This window comes from Dermacentor andersoni, chromosome 5, assembly GCF_023375885.2.
Source record: "Dermacentor andersoni chromosome 5, qqDerAnde1_hic_scaffold, whole genome shotgun sequence".
Taxonomy (NCBI): domain Eukaryota; kingdom Metazoa; phylum Arthropoda; class Arachnida; order Ixodida; family Ixodidae; genus Dermacentor; species Dermacentor andersoni.
The window spans coordinates 86,507,228-86,527,039 of NC_092818.1; the positions used below are offsets into that span (position 1 = coordinate 86,507,228).

At 44.1% G+C, this 19,812-nt stretch overlaps 1 protein-coding gene and 1 pseudogene across 1 annotated transcript; both read left to right on the forward strand.

Moving 5' to 3' along the window:
- Positions 1-247: 247 nt before the first annotated feature.
- Positions 248-8,509, forward strand: LOC126530841 (zinc finger protein 830). The gene is made up of 9 exons (XM_050178136.2): positions 248-380; positions 494-593; positions 726-822; positions 911-941; positions 1,363-1,481; positions 2,833-2,978; positions 3,886-3,963; positions 5,855-5,931; positions 7,853-8,509. The coding sequence occupies exons 1-9, from the start codon at positions 262-264 to the stop codon at positions 8,013-8,015; spliced, it is 930 nt and encodes a 309-aa protein (XP_050034093.1). The 5' UTR covers positions 248-261; the 3' UTR covers positions 8,016-8,509.
- A 1,140-nt stretch (positions 8,510-9,649) lies between these two features.
- On the forward strand, positions 9,650-10,946 carry LOC126530842 (uncharacterized; annotated as a pseudogene).
- Positions 10,947-19,812: the final 8,866 nt, after the last annotated feature.

Genomic DNA, 19,812 nt, shown 5'->3' on the forward strand with positions numbered 1-19,812 from the left:
CCTACAAGTACTACCATCATACCAACAATGCTTTTTTTGCGTGTTTGTGTGCGGAAAAAGGAGACCAAGACAGGGAAAACGCTTGTGTTCCTTTCTTCTAGTTATTTCAACATTTGATGCTTTAACAAATAATTATTTTCATGATTTTTTTAGCTTGATATTGCTTTACAGACATATTTAAAACTTGTAAAACTATCATTGTCACCGTGGTTATGACGCCAAGTTTCTGCGTGCAATCCAATCCAGTTCAATCCAGTTAACATGGCGGCGCCCGCAGCGCGAAAAAAGGTTATCCAAAAAGATGACCTAAAACGTTTAATGAGAGAGCGGAAAGAGGCCTTAAGTCAGTCAACAAAGAAAATAACATCTCCGTATGCAAAATATCCTTTGGTTTTGGTGCTATTTCATGTGCAAAGCGTTGTATTTATTTGGTATTCGTGTGTTCCACCTTCCGTTGTAGCAATCTTGTGTTGCTTTCCTTAACTTAGCGCACATACAACAGTTTAGGTCAGCTGACTTGTTCGGTATGTATGGTCCACGTGAAAAGCGAGACATTGTGGGCAGCTCACGTTCTTGGGAAAGCGCACAAGCAAGTAAGTAACGCTTGTAGTACTTGGCTTGTAATGCGGATAAACGGCTATCGGCGTTATTGTTTACGGAGAGCATGACAATTTCACTGTATATCGCATATGTGTGCATGTTTTTGCATATTTTTTACATGGAAGAACGTGGAGGACCTGAAAGAAAGCGCGGCCAATCGTGTACAGAGTGACAGCATACTCAGCAAACGGCGAAATGATGCATCAGGTGATAACCAAGACGGTACGTCCTACGATGTTTAACAAAACTTGGTTTTTTGGACAGCATGTGATCTTTAATGGTCAAAACGTTTTCACTGTTTGAATTTCAGGCAAGAACCGGAGCCTACCGGGAAGTGCCAGGTTAGGGTCCCTTTATACACAACACTGTCACGATCATTTGCGTACTTTAGTTTTCAGACAATCTTTTAAATTCATTATAATATCTTAATACGTTCTGATCAGAAGTTGCCGTTACTTCGTGAAGTATAGGTAACGTCAAGTGAAGATTGGTGTGTTCTGTCAAAAGAATTCGTTATTCGCCAAGAAAAACGAATAGTGCCTGTGAGTTAGGTTTATCGAACACTGTGAAATGTTCTAACACATTTATCAAACAGTCAAAATTGAAAAATTCGCCATGGGAAAATCGGAAGGCCCTGAAACCTGCTCATTTTATCAGAAGTATGATTTGAGGAAGCTGGAAGTGCTGGATAGATGTGGAGGAGACACACAGTTGTGTGTGCTGTGAGTACTTGCCTTAGTCATCAGTATTTCTTTGTTGCAGCCCGCCTCGGAAGAAGGCAAAGGGGCCTCTCCTTATGGCTGATTACTCGTCAGATGAGGACATGGATGTTAGTGCGACAACACCGAATTCAAGTTCCACAGAATCTGCACTCCCAAAAGGCAAGTTAGTTCCTTCTCTTGAGCCATTTATGCTAATGTCACTGTGTAAATATTGAGGAGTATATCTGCTGTGGTATTTTGCTGTTCGATGAGGCAGACAGTCAAACTGTGAAGCCATGCTGTGCATGTGGAGCACTGCTATGGGAAAGCAGCCATGTGTAGTTTACTCACAAAGCACCTTGAAAAGGAAAGAAGAAGAAAACAAGCGGCAGAATAGAGAGTAGGATACTTGCTAGAAGTGCAGCACAATAATATGGCTTCGTAAACACAACAATAACACAGTGCAAAATCTACATGACATCATCTTCACAGTTTGTGGAAAACGTGAATGGACCAACACGGTGGTACCTACAATGGTACATTTTAGCCAAATGACACTTCTGTGTGCAACTTTCATTGTGCCCTCCATTCTCTGACTATGCAGAACTGGTGAATGTCAGGTTGAATGCTACTGTAATAAATAGCACAAAAGAAAGGAAAAAATATCTTTACCAGACTATTGAACAGTAACTTAACCAGAACCAATAAAAAAAATTCACTGACGATTATGATACTTCCTAATGCAAAATTTGAGTGCAGCTGTATACGTGTTTTCACTTTGCGATATATTGACTGGCACAGACAATCTGCCTCATGCGGCACATTGCAAACAGAGTGAAGTATGGCACAACTGCCTTGCTAATCATGACAGGTGGGCGTCATTCACAGCAGCCGCCGCAGACGTAAATCCACTCATGCAGCGCTTTGTTTCCATACAGACAATGCATGCTATTCTGGCGCTCTCTTGTAGTCACTGTCGCCGTAAAGCCCACCGTGTGCGGCACTACTCATTTCATCTCCCGCTTTCGCCATACCCTCCTCCTCAACCTTCTGCCTCATGGTTCTGTTGCACCCTCCTCCTCGCACTCTCTTCACTGTCTCCATATTTCATCTCCTGATGTGCTCCTCATTTGCTCTCGAAAATGAAAGCCGCGGCCAGCATCCCAAAGATGAGAAATGTCAGAGGTGTGGGAGCATTTCAAATTTTGGGTGTGTTCCAATGTCATGGGCACCTCTCTAGGCTACAGCATTGCTCCAGTTGAGAGCACCTGTTAAAGGGGCTGTGGAGTTCTGCTGCCAAGCAGAAGGTCACGGGTTTGAGTCTCAGCTGCAATAACTGCATTTTGATGGGGGAAAAAAACACTTGCCTACTTAGATTTAGGTGCACAAAAATAATTCCAGGAAGTTGAAATTAACCTGGAGCCCCTCACCATCAGCTACTGGTTGAGGGCCTTCATGAGGTGTTTGAATTGATGAATGTGTAAAATGAATGTCCAGCGAAATCATCCACATGGTACCTTCAATTTTCCAGATTTTTTTGATAAAGCCTCTGCAAGTCAGCCAAAAGAAACTACAGCAAGTCAACCTCTGCAGCCAAAACCACAGGTGTCAGCTAAAAAGGCCCCTGCAGAAGTTTTGCCAGAGGGCTTCTTTGATGATCCTGTCTTGGATGCAAAGGTATACACAGATAAAAAGAAAAAAACAATGAGGATATTGTTGCTTACATTTTTAATGGATTGTGGCATTTGCCTATGGATAACATTAGATAAAAAAATATATATTAAAAGCCTGTTAATAATTCTGTTGTGACATAGGTAGCTTATGGTTTTACAGCAGAAATTTTCCTGTATTTTTGCATACTAGCATCACTGTGCTCGAAACCTTCTAAAGCACGGCTATTATTCACAATTAATGCACACCTGCCATGGTGCTTCACTGGCTGTGGAAATCTGCTGCCGAGTGTGAAGTCATAGGCTTGATTGCCCATAATTTCACGGACAATCAAACATTGCCATTGCCTTTTTCTTTTAATGTTTGGTTTCGGTTTAATGTTTCATGTAATGTTCATAACGACATGACCTATTAGATCAAAACAAAAAATTGACATCGGCCAAAAAGCGGCGCGAACTACCCTTTGTATCTTCAAGCTACTGTTGTGCACGTGTCAGTTTTTTTTTTTTTTCTCATTTCATTTAATAGGTCATGTCATCATGTCGCATGGGTGAAACACTAAAAAAAAAAGCTATGGTAAAGTGGCTTAACTTGTAGCTTGTGGGTTTCTGTAGAACTGATTGCGATCTAGTATTAGCTGGGCAGATCTGTATCCTTACTTTATAGGCTTTGCACCATACCTTTAATGATAGCTTATCATTCCTCCTGTCACTTGACGAAGCACTTAAGGAAAAAAAATGGTTTACTGTCTGTCTCTGCAATTGTTTTATCTCCTCTGGCTATTTTCAACATGTATATTCTGTGAACAGTGCAGACACAACCCTGTTGTCGTTTACATGGCTTTTGTTGTAGTGAAAGTAATGAATCTTTTCCAGAAGCCAAAATCCTCTTGTCTTTCTCTCTGTGTACTCAGGCAAGGAACGTGGAATACAAAGACCCAATTGAAGAGGAGTGGGAGAAATTTAAAAAGGAAATTGCAGAAGAAACAACAGTAAGAGAATGTTTTGCTGGACATTGTCATAGTATGCTTGTAAATTTTTTTTCTTCCATCCTGCTATTTTGAAGTAATGTGTGTAGCACTGTCAGTGTAGTGTTACAACACTGGCATTTTGCTATTGATATCAATGCATTGTTTTGTACACAGGACAGGCATGAATTTTTTGTGCTTTGTCATCTGAAAGAAATGTGTTAAGTAGATAAGTTTTATACTGGAATGTGCTCCTCATTGCACTTTGCAAATGAACTAACTTGAAATACTAAGCAGTCAAGAACACCCCTTTCTTCTGCAGCTGAGACAACAATATCTCTATAATATATCATGATTTATAATGGAGGTTAGCTAGATATGTGCAATGTGCAAAGGCTCATGATGCATGGGTGATTGTTCTATTTGCCTGGTGACGACCAACCCAGTCAGTGCTAGGAGCTGCCATTGTGTATGTGTGACAAAGTTCCACCATGTCACTATATGTCACTATATACAAGAGAGGTGCAGTACTTGCCTCTCCAACATGGCTACCAACACCCATAGAGGCACTGTGAACTGCAGCATGGCCTATAACAGAACTAGAACCATGACAAAAACAAAACTGTCATTATGTTTATGGCAATACAACCGAACTGCCTGGCATTAAAATGGAGAAATGTGGTTTACTGATTGTTATTTACATAGTAGGAAAAAACAAAAGTTGGGACATTTGACCATGAACTCGGAACTTTTACTCCAAAGTCGGAACTGTGCCACTTAATTTGAGAGTTGGCAACCCTGCCCCATGCCAGCACTCCGTTTGCTGGTTTCTTGGTCCTCCCTCAATTGGCGCATAACATTATAACATGCAAGTATTCTGTCGGGTGTTATGCATGCCAAGGTGCTGAATTGCCACAAGCAGACGTATTTACAATAGTAGTACTTGAACTCTTTACTATCATGAAGTATTTGTGTTATTTGAAGTTGTGAGACTGAGCAGTCTACCCTTTAATTTCTTCTTCTGAGCATTCTCCTATGAGACCAAGCACAACCCATTGCTTCCTCTCCTATACATTCTCCTAAGCATATTCATGGTAGTCACCCACTTTTGGCACTTATCACTTCAACTTGCACTACCATTTTTGGCCATGTGAGCAAAAATGGTGCCCATTGTTTGCTTTCTGGTACCCACACATCCCTGGGCTATGGAAACAAAGTTCTCAGTGGCTATGGTGTTAGGCTGCTGAGCACAAGGTCGCGGGATCGAATCCCGGCCACGGCGGCCGCATTTCGATGGGGGCGAAATGCGAAAACATCCGTGTACTTAGATTTAGGTGCACGTTAAAGAACCCCAGGTGGTCGACATTTCCGGAGTCCTTCACTACGGCGTGCCTCATAATCAGAAAGTGGTTTTGGCACGTAAAACCCCATAATTTAATTTTTTAATTTTGGAAACAAAGTTCAGCAGCAGGCTGTTGATTGCCGCCGGTCTTTTTAGAAAATTCTAATGTTGACCAAATTTTATGTAAACCCTAAGAAGTTGTAAATTAGAAGAAAAGAACATCCACTTGGTGTATCGAAACATTATTGTATTTTAATTTTTGTAGTTTTTCATACAGTATTTATCACATAAAACCTGCCTCCCTTCCAGCCCCCCCTTGTGCCATTTTTTTTTCTTGTCAAAAGTGGCCACGTTAATGATGCCTCGAGATTGGATGATGGCTTGAGATGTTACAATAGTTATTTATGCCTACTTATTGTTTCCGTGGCAACATTCAGCCATGGAAAGAGGCAGAAAGTGAGCTCCCTACCTCGAATAAAGGCCCTGTAAAGGGTTATTGCTGTTAAAAATGTGAATTGTACACAAAAATACTGTCAACTTGGAACTAGTGGTTTACAAGCATATTTCTTCCAGGTGTCGGAAGCTATTATGGCTGAAGATATCGAGGAAAGCAAAGTGGAGCGCGACATCGAGGAAATTGACGAGCAGATGTAAATATGCCATGCATGCGGTTTTCTCATGTCTCATCTTTGTGCTATTTATTTGCAGTTGCGCACACAGCTTGTATGCACGAAACGCACAATATTGCTATGAAAACATACACTGGCAGATAGCATCGGTGCCTTGACACACTTTGCCCCTCTTTGTACCTGCAAGCTTAATTGTCATTGTATTCTTATGATTGGTGCTGGCACAAAGTATTGCACCTATATATTGGTTTGGGTTACATCAGCAATCAGTATGCATTACGCATGGCTGAACTGGTTGAGAAACAGACAGCATAGTCCTTCCATTGAAACTACATTGTGGTTTCAAGGAGTACTGACATCTATCTTTTGAAGTTGTAAGGACTACATGTTTGGTTGCAGGTAGTAGTATAACACTTGGCAATTATAACTGTTCGGGAACACTTACCTATGACACTTATCGGATATATTTTAATCCGATACTAAAGTTGATCTCTGAATGCTAAACCTGATGTCATGGACATGGCCACAGTGTGAGGACATAAAGCTAAATTTTCTGATGTCGTGTGGCATTAAAGCTATATAATGACCGTGCTCATAAATAAAGCAAGAAAAAATGCTGCGAGCACTTTTTTTCGGGCTGCACTCATATGTTGTGGCAGCTGCAATGAACGCAAGACCAAGAGTGAGCCAGCCTAACACAATGTCATGGCATATCCAACACCCCAGCAAAACCATCACCACCTGGTTACCCAAACTGGAAATGGTTTGCATAAATTAGCATTTAAGTAAATAATGTTGAGCATTCAGACACTTGGCGCTATATTTCCCAAGGTGTGCAGAGGTTAGACCTTTACTTACGACAGAATCAGTAGTTGAAAAACCTATTTTAGTACTCCTTGCAGACCTTGTAAATAACTTGGAAGCATATTTCCTCTACACACGCATTTATTTGGCTGCTGTGTTCTAACTGAAGTTTTCCAGGTGTATTATTTCATTTGTTTAACAATACTGCAGGAAGTTTTTGCTGCAGAACCAGTGAGTTTTGTATAAATCCATAATTTCATAATGTTACATGTTAAGGCACAATCATTAAGCTCTGCGTGCAACTGATTCCACTTCTCTAACATAAAAAAAAAAAAACATTTTCACAGTTTTGTCCTGGAAGAGTGTGAACCTGCTGCATTTGTAAGCTTTATACAGTATAGCTTTTTCGTTAAACGAAGCAAATCTTTTATTTACGTAAGTGTAACGCAACTTTTGACTGCTCAGGTAGGACAGAAAGGATGGAACAGATGCTGTTCTCTCCATAGTTAGTCTAGATTTAGGCTGTTTCCCAGTAACATCGTGCACCAACAAAATTGGTTTGTATTCTGCCTAGGGCATTGAAAGTTTGGCTTGCGAGCAGAGCACTGTGCAATGTAAAATAATAAGACAAATATAATGTGTTATATTCCAAAGACAGTTTCAACGATTGAAAGTTATGTGATTTCCCAAGCTGGAAGCTATACTAGCAGAAGCTGCCATTACATATGTGTAAAAGTGGTGTATATATATTGTGCTGGAAGCATGTTTTACTGTGGTAAACATGAAAAAAAGGAATTCAGCCTTGCTATATACAGAGAAACATGGATTTATGCCAGTTAGACTTGCTCTAGTATGCGAGACACTGATGAAGTAGACCTTCCATTTGTTCAAACAGAATTTGGCTGCAAGTCAGCATCTTCAGTGTACAATAGCAGTCGCATAGAGTAACCATGTGCTAGAGGAACAAGTAAATCAAGATGCATTTGATTGTTTGATTCATCACAATGCTGTTTTGTCTATGAAAGTTTTTTTGTTTTTTTAGCAAGCTAGTGAAATCAATTTAGAGCTAACTTTTTAACTCTGTCATTTGCCCCATACTGCAATATAAGCCCATACACTATGCATATGTCGGTTTCAGCCACAACTGGCAACGGGTTGATCAGCTTCAGCAGAGGAAGGAGGAGCTTATGAAGAAAGAAGTTGCCGCTAACGAGGGCAGTCAGGACAGCAACAGTGATTTGGAAGATGAGGAGTACGAGGAGTTCCTCAGCTGGCGAGCGAAAGGAGTATGGAAAGAATGACTGCGTCCCACCTTGGCTGCTTATAGCGTGACTGATGAATATCTTGCTGTGCTGGTTTCTCTTGTCGGGAGTTTCTTCACAAGAGGTCCACTAACGCCTCTCACACACATCCTGAAGCTTTTGGGTGCTTCAGCTAGGCTCTTGTACCGTGCGGCGGAAACTGCCACAGCTTAGTTTCCCTGTGCGAATTATGCAGGTTGTCTGAAAAAGGATTTCCATCAGAGATGTTCTCAAGTCTATTACATGTCGTCTCATTACGATGCTGCAACATCATCGACACATTGTTCATTGCCATCATCACACTCTTTGGCTAACATTAAAGATGTATAAAGTGTACAGGTTTGACAACATGGTTCACTGTGTATCTGAATTTAAAAAAGTACTTCAAGGTCCATTCAGCCATTTTTAGTTCTAAACTTCATTATTAATTTATTAAGGTAAGTGGTTTTCTACTATCATCTTTGAAAAGAATAAAACATTTTTTCGTCATGTAAGTATGGTCCTTCTTCACTGGCTTACCTTGTCTTTAATGCATCACTCAGTTGGATTTTATTTCACAAAGCTGCACTTGGTCTGTGACAAATACCATAAATGAGGTATCCAGGTTAATTTTTACCACCAAGGGCTGTATAACACGTTCTATATAACAAGTCTTTATACACTAGCTTTCCATTGCACTCTACCACCATCAGCAACCTTAACCAGAAATCAAACCCAAGACCTCTTGTACAATGCTTGGCAATTTACATCACAAGAGCTATTATAATTGAGCCCGTATAAATGGCACGAGTAACAACACCCTTATTAATTAATAATTATGGTAGCATCCATTTGCATTTTGTGTAACAGGAAATATTTCATGTTGTATCATTTCCTATTCTAAACTGCAGGAAGTCTTTTACAGTGGGCCACTTTCCCAGATGTTGGCCTCTGTTTAAGAGGCATAGATAGGGTTACAATGACTTTCATTGCACGCTACTTTAGAGTAGTGTGCATTAAAGTGATAGCCATAAATGGCAAAAATCCATGCTCTAACAAGAAGAGATATCGTGCATAGTACATCGCACTGCCACAGTGGGCGCCTGACTCCTGTAGAATGTTTGACAATTACCTCCTAGAGGGAAAGGCTTTATTTCAGTGCTTTAGCATGCATATGCCAGGTGGGAGGTGGTTAAGACTGACATATCTTTGTCGAGTCATGTCATCTTGAAACCATGTCTGGCAGTCAACACTGTCTGTTATATCCTTTGCTAAAACAGGTTAAGCTTATGTTATTGCTATGGCTCTGCTAAAACAGTATAAGGTTAATGCTATGTTATATAAGATAATTATCATTAAGACACCATACTACCGTAAAATCCTGAGGGATGCCCCACCCCAAAAGACAACCAGCCTTGTTCTTGGCACAATTTTGTAGTTTTTTAAAAAACACCATTAGATAACCCACCTCTGACAATAGCAACATCCCTTTCGGCGATAATGTCGGTGGAAATTAGGTTAGCTAGCGTGGTAGATAACCAAACAATGGGCACTGCCTAAACTTTGGCTGCGATAACAGGTCACATGCAGGATCTATAAAATAACATGCACTAGTTCCTGTCATTTCATCTTTTGTGCGAAGCAGGTACGCAATGATGGGGGAAAGCTTTAATGTGGAGAATAAAATGGAGGTTGTCTGATGGCACCGAAAGGCCAGCAGCAATATAGATAACTGCATGCCAAATTCAGCTTGATCGAAAGCAAGTCAGGCAGTGGAACTCTGCTTATGAAACTCTCCTTTAGGAGTGTCACAGAAAAGGAAAGTTTAACGCTCGTTGAACAATGGTCGACCTGTGTTTTCTGAGGAGATTGACAACAGACTTTTTGAATTTCTGCAAGCAGAGAGAGAGCGGCGGGAAGGGCGGTTAGTAACCTTCTGCTACAAGAGCATGCAAGGAAGCTCGCATTGGTAACCAAGCTGGGAAACTATAACACCTCGAGCTAATATATTTCCCGAGGAAAAAGAAGTTCAATGTGTGACTTTGTGCCATGACAAACAACAGCCAGAAGCTCCTGATTGACCATGTGGAGATGGTATCGGCCTCCCAAAAGACTGTAGGAACGTTGCACCTGCAGTTGCGCACCTACAGTGACTTCTCCATCGCCAACACGGACCAGACGATTACTGGCGCCTATTCGTCCTGGACCAGACCCCGATCCACAAGACCAGCGCCGCCCGCAAGGCCCTCGTGTCAAAGATCACCGACGTGTTCATTGTGGCTGCACATCAATAGTGCAGCCAGCTGACATGAGGTGGATGAAACCATTTACAGCCTTCAGGAGACCTGGGCAACCTTCATTTGGGCTGGGGCAGTGTCGTCTAAGGGAAATCTCAAGAAGCCATCGCGACAATATATTGCCGGCTTCGTTTCCAAGGCTTGGGTGACTGTGAGCGAAGAAGTTGTCGCCCGCTCCTTCAAGCGATGCGGTATATCAACCGCCCTCAATGGATCAGAAGATGGAGAGCTTCATGAGCAGCTTCCTTCAGCAGTCCCCCCTTCCGCTGCCCTGCCAACCACGTCAAACACAGTGCGTGAGGTGGTTGTCGACCATTTGTTCGAAAGTGACAGTGACTGTTTTGTTCGACCATTTTGGCGATTAATCAATTCAGTGCTAATAAACATGTGTTCATTCTTTGGCTGCTATACATTTTTCAACTTTTTTTTTTCTGCACACTGAACGTTGGCGCCCCTCATATTTTCACTCGATTTTCTCTCGATTTTAGGTGGGCTGTTTCTCTGGATATTATGGTAGGATGCAAAATGACAATTTGGGCAGAACTACCTTTGGGAAAGGCAGGAAGGCCTCTACTCATATTGCAATGATTTAAAAATAAGGTCTTCGTTTCGCCGGAGAGGCGAAGCATTGATTGTGATAGCAAAGTAATAGACAGCTAGCTATACAAAGTAAGGATAGTAGTTTGATCGGCCGTATAAAATTGCAAACCTTCGCTTACTAACTAAATTAACAAGCATGGTGTCAGCGCAGCGCGCACAGGCAAACATGAACACAACGCTCGCTGTCAAAACGCTGGCGTGAGGAAGCGCGGCAGCAGCAGCGAGCGAAGTGACCTTCGTGCTGTGTATCGCTTCAACGCAAACTGAGCGGCGAAAACGTAGCACGCGCAAAGGTATGAGTCGACGACGCACCTAGACTGCCGCACAGCAGCGGGCAAAGTGACCTTTGTGCTGTCAATCGCTTCAACGCAAACTCAGCGGCGAGAACGCAACACGCACAAAGGTATGAGCTGTCGAAGCGTCTAGACCTGTGCCTAGACTCTGCCTAGAGTGTACTGGAATACGGTTGGGTGGGACGAGTGGCTGGGGCGGCGCATGCTTTGCGGTGAGGCGCGCGACGACGAAAAATACTGTGGTGGCGCTGCGATCGAACTGGATTTAAACTGGATTGGGCCGCATCAAGGTCGCGCGTCGCGCCGTTGGAAACTGCTGGCGATTCTGCTCGGCGGGGACGTTCGTACTGCTTCGCGCGCTGCTGTTAGCGATCAGACCGCCCAAATGGTGTTTATAATTGAACATGACATGTATTTATGCCTTAGGAATATATGCCTTTCTTTCTCTTCTTTATTTCATTTTATCGATATTTAATGCCGCTCCGTGACTATGCGTGCATTGTGGCCTCAGTGTCGGCGTTCATTCTACTGTGTTATTGTACGGTTACCTTTGGAGAACAAATACTTTTCTCGTTCTTCAAGAAGTATGTATCCCTCGTGTGTATTTTTGCGCATATATTTTTATCAGTAGGTCGTGCGAAGCGCAGACAGAAAAAACATATGTAAACGTCCTGCTTGCCGCTTCAAACAAATAAAACATATCGGTCCCATCCGGCGCCCTGTACTCAGATTTACGGGAAGTACTCTGATAGAAAAATAAAAATAAATCTGCAGTACAACATACCATCCACGTTTCCTTCTTCGTCGCGTAACAGAACGCCGAGTAATTTGCACGGGTTTTTTTTTTTTTAATGGCCGACGGCACTCGGGTGCGCAAAACAGTATTAGGTAGCGATTATATATGCTAATCTTAGGCCCGTAAGCCGTGTGAAATGTTTTGTTCTATCCATGCTTAACAACAACAAAACAAACTTTCGCCGCGGGTCGGCTTAGTATTGTACTATCTTCGGGATTTTTTCCGCACGTGGACGTGGACGCGATAGTGGGGAAAGTAGCCCTTAACACCTTCGCTGTTAAGTTGGGGCGTTGCGCTTCTAAACTCGACCTCACGGGTCCAAACCAAGTCGCGGAATAACTTTAATAGTGAATTATGAAGTCGAATACGATCTGAATAGCAAACACCATTCAATTAGGCTACATGTTTCTACTTCATTTCGCCTGCTGGCACGTTGAAGGAGATCGCCAGACAGTTAAGCCACGGAGGTTACTTTGGTAAAGACTTGCCGGTCTCCCCAACTGAGTCTGAGTACATAGGCATTATCTTGTCCCTAACCCTGTTGTTCCTATTAACGTCCAATAATTGCCTTGATTCCTTTTCTCATAAAGTCTGTTGGTTCACCTGGGGCTGGCGCAGCTTTTAAAAGAAACACGCTTATTCCGGGCGAGAATTCTCACTTTTTCAATCAGTGCATTTAGAATATTTTATAATTTTTCTCTTTCATATATGTCGTGGATATATATGTCTATGTGTCGTTAGATTTATATTGAAGTACATTGGTCATCTGCATCTCTTCGCGCTGCGCAGCTAATGAACATGGTTTATTTCACGATAATACTGTTTTCTTTGATCATTCTCCCTGATCAATATTCCACCAACAAGAGACGGACGTCAAATTACACGATATCAATAACATTTTCTTAAGTAGCTTCATGTTGCAGTAGGCGGCTTCTGTGGCATAAATTACGTGTTACGTTTAGAAAACAATGTTAAAAACAGCACTTCACCTGGCTAAAACTACAATTGCTACCGGCCGACAAGAGTCACGGGCGCACCAATGCAAGTAATGCCATAAAAAAATTTTACTGCACAGACTTTTTCCAAGAAAAACAGGGCGTCCGCCAGCGTCCGCGTAGCGAACGCGCGCTCGCTAGCAGACGACGCACTTGACAACGACCGCAAGATTGAAGACGTCGTGTTGTGTAACACGTGCCTGAAATATATATGCGTAGTAAAAAGGTGTTAATAAAAATTTGCAGTGGAAATAAAGCACTATTATAAGAGCGTACGCGCGCAATCGGTCACAGGGCCGGCAGTGAAATTACGTTGAATATGCCGCGAAGCGCGTCTCCACCCTAATCCGGTTAGTGTTCCTGTATATGCTGCGGGAGCATATACAGGAGCACTAAATCCAGTTCTCTCGCAGCGCCCTCGCAAAATTGCTCCACACGCGGCATTTCAGTGAGAGAGCGCCGTTCGGCTCACTCGACCAGTCTTGTACAAAAACTCTGCCCTCAACACGGGTCGCTTTCAGGATATGGCGCGCGCAGCCACCGAGTGCGTAGTACAACGCCTCCCCCTCCTCCGAAACCTAGTGCGCATCGGAAGACGGCGCTTCCTTCTCGCCTTCCATAAAGCCCCTCAATCTTCCAAAGTAGCGCCATTCACTTCCCTCCTCCTCCGCTCGATGCGGCCTCGACGGTGGCGCCGCCGGTGGTGGGCCTGCCGTAGCAGACGACGGCTAACACGCTACGGGAGGAAATCCGCGGAAAAGTTCGTTCGAGTCCTGCGGAGCAGTTTTTTCAATCTAGATCTTGCTTTGTCAGTCGGTAACTGACCTTAAGAATGTCGTGTCGGATTTGCGGAAGAAATAGAGAAAAGCACCATTATTCAAGGCGTATTTAAGGCGTAAAGCGCGCGCACGTTGAAAGTTCGTGTTGCTGAAACACGACACAAGCACGCGGTGTGCTCAGACACGCGAGTAATTACCAGAGTTTCAGGTTTTGACAGCGTGAAAGTATGTGCACGTGGTTTCGTAGGTTAATTTACGTACCTGCAGGATGCGTTTGTTCGGCCGGCGCGTGAGAGATTCCGACTGTCTGCGGTCAGCAATGCCTGGCAGCAGGGCCGTTTCTGTTCCGCGCCTTTTACAGATGTACGTAGCTCATGCACAGGTTGTGGTGGCCACGAGCAACGTTTTCACACATAGGCGGTATAGATTATTTGAACAACGTACCAGCATATGAAATCGTTATTTATTGATTACAGTGCAAATGGTTAGAATTTGATAGAAAAAAAAGAAGGAACTTGATGGGACAACTGGAAAGAGGTTCAGAAAATAATTATCCCCCTCCCCTCATTGGCACCAGCAACACTTTTGTTGAAGTGCTAATTTTATCTCTGTATACTACGTGCGTCTGTATTCTTTTGCGTTGTAAGTTTTCACAAGGAAGCAGTGTTGCGTTAACTGGAACAGTCAAGGCACACAAGACAGAAAAAAAGTTGATTCTTGGGTTTTACATCCCAACACCACGATCTCATAAGGCACGCCATAATGGGGGCTCCGGATTAATTTTTTTCCAGCTGGGGTTCTTTAACGCGCCCCCAACGCACTGGACACAGGCCCGTTTTGACACGGGCGTCAAAAGAAGAGGTTGGAGGAGCCGTGGCACTTACTTCACAAAGCCGCGCGTTCTTTGCCACTTGCTCGAAGTCAGCCCGCCCGATCTTGTGAATCCACACTTTTCTTCGTTTTGCGTTGCGCCCGGCGGATGGTAAAGCAAAAAGCTTTTTGCCGTCACTGGGTCTGTTGTGGCAACCGTAGGCGCAGCAGCACGGCATCGCAATTAAGCACTCGGCCCTAACACATTGTATAAAACTACCGCGCTCCTTCAAACCGCCTGCCGTACTTTCGTCGCGCAGGCCCAAGAATGGGGGTCGCAGCGCGCTGGAAAGAAAAGATATACAAAAGCGCGGCGCCTGCTCTGCGCCGGAAAGAAAAAAATATACAAAAGCGCGGGGCCTGCTTTCACGTGACACAGATTGGCCAATGGGGGAGCGGAGGAGGCTGGGGCGACAGGAGCAGTGGAGGAGGAAGCGCCTGGGTGAGCGGGGTGGCGGAAAGATCTAAGAATGGCGCTACTTTTGGAAAATTGAGGGGCTTTAGCCTTCCATAAAACTTTCCTCCCTCGCGCGCCCGAGATTAAGCCGCCACCGTAGGCTCCCCTCGCACGCTTTCACGCGCACATGCGGCGACGGTGTTATCGCCATTGTACTTTGTACGGAACATCACGGCGACGCCGTGGAGTGTCCACATAATTGATATCGCAGTAAAATTTGTGCATTCTATGTTTGATTGTTATTCATGTGAGCTAGCATCTATATACGGAAAAACAAATACTTCTGGCTAATCCCAAGGACGCTTTATTTGCTCAGGCATGTTTGAGGCCAAGCCACATTAAACACAAGCTAGACGTCCCCTATTCTGACATTCCCTTGATGTCGAGGCACACTTGTGTACTGAGCGTGCGCAAAATATTTTCAAAACTGTATTAACTCTACTACGTACTTCTCGCATGTAGGAGTACCACAATAGGCAAGCAAGTATGAAGGTTTGGAAACATATGTTTTAATTGAATTTGTTAAGGTTGTCTCCCATCGCCGGACAAGGTGTCATCAACATTGTTGTGACATCATGACGCAGAACAAAATTTTGCGATGTGTAGTAACAAGGTTAGGTATGATAGTGCTTCTCATAAAAGAATGGTATAGGAGACCCTAATGAGGTGACTCTCAGTGGCACTCGCACCTAGGCGTTGATGTTTTTTAGGTTAAGCGAGCGATTGATTGTCTTTCCCCTGGCACGATATGCGGGCGAGGAGGAAGCGCAGTGCGCGCCACCTTGTGGGGCGTAGCCCTCTAGTATGCGGCGCACAAAGCGCACCTTATGCGCCCTCACCGGTGCTGACGTTGACGTCAGAGCATGTATCGAGCGCGCGCGCGCAGCTGTTGCGAGCAAGCGAGCAGGTGCGCGCCGGGAGAGGAGAAGGGAGAGAGGAGGGAGTGAGGTCACATCCGCTCTGCTAGGCAGATGTTTAGACTACGCCAGGCAACTGTTTTCTATTAATTAGCCGGTTAAATATCATGCCACCTTCTTGTGTGTGACGTTATTACTTCCGCTTTCTACTTCCGGGTTTCCAGGAATTTCACCAAACTCGTGCTCACGTGGCGGGTTTCTAAAGTATACGATTATGTGCGTTGATGTGCGGTAATTAGTGATTTCTAATTAATTCCAATTATTCCAGACACTTCAGTAACTCAACTTGTAACCAAATTTTGCCACAGTATTAAAAAATATGCAAATGCCACGTAGCTGGGCAGAACCAAGGTTATGTCATTTGCCGTCGCTTGGAGATACTCAGATTGTCTTTTTCATTCCGCCTATAATTCGATAATTAGTCTTAATTCACTTATCGGCTTATCAAATATTATAGTTAGATTAAAAGTGTCAACAAGAAAATTGTAGAGCAACATGGAAAGCTCCCGATACAGCTTGCTGTTGCTCGATACGTGCTGTCACGTGGTCGTGACGTCAAAGAACACAGTAGCAATACCGTGAAAGGCAAAAACTAGCTTTTATTGGGCGAACCTGTGCCCACAAAACAGGCTACACTTAAAGCACAACGAGAGCGGCGAACACAGTCAGCGATCGTCGTAAATCTGATCAGCGGGTCAAGCGCGTCGGCTTTTATAGAGCAGTCGTCGAATGTTCCAGACTAATCGTTCGGACCGGCGTGCCTTCCACAAAGTTCTACACCATTCGCGTTACGCGATGAAATTAGATAACACAAGGTTCGGCGACAACAGAAAGCCGGGTAGAAGCATCGATAACTTTCTAGAAACTTCGGATACATGCAGGCGCGTTCCGCGCTGCGCGATTACAGTTGTTAAGCGGCGAAACGTGGTCGCCCGATAAAGATAAGTGCACGTGTCACGTGCTACATAAAAGTGTTGTTTCGAGCGTGAAAGTAGCCCGCAAATGCACGCAAAATTTCCGCGCGACTGGCCGCTTAAGGCACTTTGCATGTATTCGCGGGCTTCTTTCACGCTTGGAAAAACAGTTTTATGTAGCACGTATCGAGCAACAGCAAACTTTATCGGAAGTTTTTAATGTTGCCCTACAATTTTCTCATTGACACTTTTAATCTAATTATAAGATTTGAGAAGTTGATTAATTAATTTAGACTAATGATCTAATTAGGCGAAATGAGGAAAACCATAGTCTGAGTATCTCCAAGCGACGGCAAACAACATTACCTTGGTTCGGTCCAGCTACGTGGCGCTTGCCCATATTTAATGATTGGCTCAAAGTACGTGGGGCAACCTGTATATATACTAAAGCGGGTCAGCATGTCTTTTTTTCTTTCTGCGTTTCTTTATAAGTACAGTTTCATAATCACCTCCTATGAAACTTTATATTACGCAGTGAATAGGTTGGCAGGCACTCGAAAAACATTAAGCGTAATATGTTTATTTTGTAAATAACCCGTCGCGCTACACTGAGACTTCATTGTTTATAGACAGAATAATCGAGCCTGAATAAACTCTATGCCTGAGTGACGACGACAGAAAAGGTTTGCACCAGTGTTCATAGTGTGACTGTGTGCTCTTCTGACGATGGTGTGTCAAAAGGCTCAGCTTACTTACACTTTGCCGACGTCAGACGAAAAAAGAAAAGAAAACGGCAGACCGCTTAACAGCAGATAATGTTCCATCCAAGATAACATGGCGACTATCCACAGTGATGCTGAGCGCTTCGATATGAATCTTCAGGATATAGTATCGCAAACGACGCAAGCATGAATTGCGCTCACTTAGAAACAGCACCATCGGCACTGGACGCACAAGCTTTTCAAGCTTACAGCAGCGCTAGATCCCATAGCCTAGCGAGCGGAAGACTCGTTTGTTACAGAAAACGTTACGCGTTGGCGATGCTAACAAGCATTGTTATCGAGGCAAGCATTTACACGTACTGCATGTGTGTGTGTGTGTGTGTGTGTGTGTGTGTGTGTGTGTGTGTGTGTGTGTGTGTGTGTGTGTGTGTGTGCGCGCGCGCGGCAGCGTTGGAACGCTGCCGTGGATCGCTGTCGTTATATAAGCAAGCTCGCTTATCAGCTTCAACCATGCGATGAAACGGGCGCACGTCCGTCCGTCCGTTGCTGAAATAGCCGGAACGCCGTCCGGCTAGTGGTCGCTGATTATAGCGTGACTATACTGCTTCCTTGCTGTCTCCTTTGAAGGCATTAGGGAGAAAAAAAAACATAGGAAGACCCTGACACACGGTGGAAAAAATTAGTCATGAAACTAACCAGCGGATATTAGATTAACCCCGTGACTCAAAGTCGGAGATTAACAGTGTACTAGACAGGCTCGATGAACTAAGAGCCAACGGCACAGCTATATCAAACAGCAAATGATGAAATTAAGAGATAAGTCGTATGATAAATGAAAGTGCTCAGTACTAGTGTACGAAGCCAGGCCATGGTATGTGATTATGAGATCGCAATGTTATAAGAGTGAATTCTCTGACGACTATTGGTACGTATGTTGGCTAATAATGCAGCAATTATCGATCATGTTCTTTTTCTTTAGCACGTCGAAATATACATCAAGAGGTAAGTGAAATAGTCGCCACGTCCAGAACCTTGGGTCGTTCTGGATAGCAGAAAAAAATCGTGTAGAACTGGCGGTGGAAAGGACGGCTGGAGACGTGCCATTAAAATACGCCGAGCCTAGAGCGAAACTACGTTGCCCGTTACCTTCACATTCGCTCACGCTGCTGGCTAAACAAGACGGCATCCCAAGTTATGGCTCCTGGCACGCAGAACATTGCAAATGGTGAACTGACGACGAAATTCAGTGTAGGTACGGTGAAATGATCTGATGTCTCTTAAAGCGAAGCTTTCTTTGCCTCTTCCTTCGACTTTTCCACTGCTGCTGCTGCTCTGGCTGCTGCCAGAGCAGCATGTCAGAGCGTGTGTATACATGAGAGTCAGAGAGGAAAGGCGAAGCGAGAAACTCGTTTGGGCCCCACCGCGTCGAATGTGCACAATGCCCATTGGAGCTCCCTGGGCGTCGCCGTATTAACCTCTTGACATCAGTAATTATCCGTGACAACCATCAAAAGCATTGCAGAAACTGTAGCGCTTCCCTTTCTACTAACATGGTAGTCTAGAGGGGACGTAGATATAGCTGTAGGGAGGAGGGAGAAGAGGCAGTTCCCATACAAGGAGGGAGGGGGAAAACGTGCCGTGTAGAAGCAAGGCAAGGTTGCGGGGAAACAGGATAAACTCATATTCAAGGTACGGTACAGTAAGTTCCTGCTATTTCTCAAAAATGAACACCAGATATGTCAAGCGGGTAAATTACGCAGGGAGTGCAGAAGGAGAGCCGTATCAATTAAAGCGCGCCGCAGGGTCCAGGCAACATTACGGAAGCGGTCGACGGTTAAATCAACACTTCTGTGCCCGCCGCGGTAGCTTTGCGGTTATGGCATTGCCAGAGGTCGCGGATTTATCCCGACCGCGGCAGCAGCATTTCGACGGGGGCGAAATAGACAACACACGTGCACTTAGATTCTTGGACACGTTAGAGAACATCACGGTGTCAAAATCAATCCGGAGTCCGCCACTACGGCGTGCCTCAGAATCCGATGGCGGTTTTAGCGCGTGCAGCCCGTAGTCCCCCAATTCAAGTTTAATACTTCTGTCACGATGCGATGTGCCATGTGAGGAAATGACAACGCTCAACCCTCTCAGAGGTTATAAAATATGGTGCACAACAACGCCTCA

Coding starts and splice junctions, on each gene's coding strand:
- LOC126530841 (XM_050178136.2), top strand. CDS start 262: ATGGCGGCGCCCGCAGCGCGAAAAAAGGTTATCCAAAAAGATGACCTA. Junction 381..493: donor ATAACATCTCCGTATGCAAA/ATATCCTTTGGT, acceptor AACTTAGCGCAC/ATACAACAGTTTAGGTCAGC. Junction 823..910: donor ATCAGGTGATAACCAAGACG/GTACGTCCTACG, acceptor TTTGAATTTCAG/GCAAGAACCGGAGCCTACCG.